The following is a 2,500-nucleotide window of genomic DNA, read 5'->3' as shown; positions in this document are numbered from 1 at the left end:
CGTTCATTACTTATTCATCAATCAGAATATTCAATGATTTTTTTAGAATGTGTTGTTTATGGATTTGGACTTCTTGATCTGCAGCACTTTTTTTTTTTTTTTTGTGGGATGAGGGGCAGTGAGTCTTGCATCTCGGAAAAAATGCTTAATTGTACATGCAGATGGTTTTATATTCTCGTTTCGGTTATAAATTGAAGGTTGAAAAATGTAAATAATACTGCTACAACCTGATAAAATTTACTTATGATAAGCGATATGTGTCTTCTAGAATAGGTTACCATTAATGAAAACCAGCGGAAATGCCTCCACCTTACCAAAGACAGACTCATAGACTTTAGGAACACCCAATTGTTACATACACTCCATTTAAGACTGTAGATATGAAAAGGCAGAGAAGTTTCCTGCCCGCCCACCATCAGAAGCTGCCAAAAAAAAAAAAAAAAAAAAATGCGAAACAATGAAAACAGAAGAAAGACGTCCTGAGGTATAAGCTTTCGGGCTTCAGCGCGAGGCGGGGCGGAGGGGCGGGACTGCGATGCGGGGCAAGTTGATAGGGCGGGGCAAGTGGCTGCAGTTTCCTTTCTTCTTTCTCTCCTCGAGATATCAAATTCTTGCACCAGATTCCTCCTTCCCTGCCGGCGAGACACCTCTCCCTCCTCCTCCTCCTCCTCCTCCTCCTCCTCCTCCTCCTCCTCCTCCTCCTCCTTTCTCCTTCTGTTTCTCCTCCTCCTCCTCCTCCTCCTCCTCTTCCTCTTCCTCTTCCTCTTCCTCTTCCTCCTCCTCCTCCTCCTCCTCCTCCTCCTCCTCCTCCTCCTCCTCCTCCTCCTCCTCCTCCTCCTCCTTTTTCTTCCTCCTCCTTGTCCGTGTCCTTGTGCGCGTCGTCCTTTATGGTTCTCGTGTAGTCATTCTTTTACAAACACGGGGCGTCTCGTCCTTCACGGCATAAAGGCCCCGAGGAAGCTTTATGCAGGTGACGTCTTATCGTGAGTCGCCTACCCCTTAATATATTCCCTAGTCGCTACACCAACTCCCTGCCTCCCTCCTCCTCCTCCTCCTCCTCCTCCTCCTCCTCTTGCTCCTCCTTCTCCTCGCCGTCCACCAATTTCTTCCTCTTTCAGAACTTACTATTGTCTTTCCTTTAGTTATTTTTTACTTCCGTTCTTTCTTTCATGATTTTTTTCCTCTCCTCTCTCTCTCTCTCTCTCTCTCTCTCTCTCTCTCTCTCTCTCTCTCTCTCTCTCTCTCTCTCTCTCTCTCTCTCTCTCTCTCTCTCTCTCTCTCTCTCTCTCTCTCTCTCTCTCTCTCTCCCCCGTTTCCTGGTTTCTCCTCTCCTGCATTTAGTGTTTCTCTTCCTCTTTTGCTTTGTCATCGCTATCATGTTCGCCCTCCTTTACCCTCATTTATCCTGTATATTCTTCTCAATTTAGTATTTCTCTTTCTTTGCTATTTTCTCTCTGCTCTGTACATTCAGGTATTTTTCATTTTGCATCTTCTTAATCTAATATTTTTTTCCTATTAAGTTTCTGGTATTTAGGTTAGTTTTGTCTCGTTTATCTTATTTTATCGTGCCATGGTTACATAAATCTATCGCCTGTGCCTTGATGCTTGTAGTTTCTCTGCTGTATTCACCTCTACATCACCCGTCCCACTCATAACACCCGTGCGTCTCAGAAGAAGCAGAATAAATTGAAGAGTCACCACAGCCCCAAATTACAGTATCTTTTGACATCCTAGTGGTCAAACGTTACCAGCCATTATTATCGCAAAGGAGGCTGGGTGAAACAGGAGAATAGTTTGGCTGCGTTGGTGTTGCCGTGTCGAGAGGAAAGGGTAATAATAGCCAGATGAAACACGTTCAGGTGTTTTAAGGGAAATATTGTGTGCAGGAAGGGAGATCAAAGGGACGTGAAAATCAGAAGACAGACAAGAACAGTGCAGGTAACAGCAAATTTTGGCGGTGGTATCTATTTAATCTATTTATCCTACATGATTTTTGATAAGCTGAATTTTAACAACAGACACCAAGACGCTTGAATTGCTCAGTCGCTCATTTTGCCATTAATGGTGTCCTTTAAAATTATAATCTAAACTGGCGCCAGACCATTTTAGTGCGCCTGATTAAAAGTCACAGCAGAGTTAATATTGATTTGTCGAAACTACGCTGATGATGCCGATGACCATAAAGAACCCAAACAGTATAGACTCGCACACCCACAGCCCCTCTTCTTGACACACCAACATCCAAACACCACATAAATAATACTGCAAAAAAAAAAAAAAAAAAACAAATACGACATAAATCGCTCCTCTACTTATCTAACATCAACAGCCTCCCCTCCCTCAAACACAGGAACGAGAATGATGACCCACGTTAACCACTATCAAGCACTCATAAACAATACTTGGTACTCACATCAACGTTGACTCCCTTGACGTAGAAGGTGTTCTTGGTGATTGAGTTGGCGGGGATGTACTGGAAGAACTGCTTATCCCCCTTGTA

The 2,500-nt window shown here is 43.8% G+C and overlaps 1 protein-coding gene across 1 annotated transcript in view; it reads right to left on the bottom strand.

The window, feature by feature from the left end:
• LOC135112711 (uncharacterized) overlaps nucleotides 1-2,500 on the bottom strand; it is a 231,195-nt gene that overhangs the window by 110,277 nt on the left and 118,418 nt on the right. The window contains exon 4 of the mRNA XM_064027450.1: nucleotides 2,414-2,500. This exon is cut by the window's right edge and continues 122 nt beyond it. Within this exon, the coding sequence (XP_063883520.1) occupies nucleotides 2,414-2,500 (87 nt within the window). The remainder of the gene's footprint in view (nucleotides 1-2,413) is intronic.

This window comes from Scylla paramamosain, chromosome 2 (genome assembly GCF_035594125.1).
Source record: "Scylla paramamosain isolate STU-SP2022 chromosome 2, ASM3559412v1, whole genome shotgun sequence".
NCBI classification, from domain to species: domain Eukaryota; kingdom Metazoa; phylum Arthropoda; class Malacostraca; order Decapoda; family Portunidae; genus Scylla; species Scylla paramamosain.
Note: the sequence above shows the minus strand (reverse complement) of the source record. Positions and strands in the feature narration are given on the sequence as shown.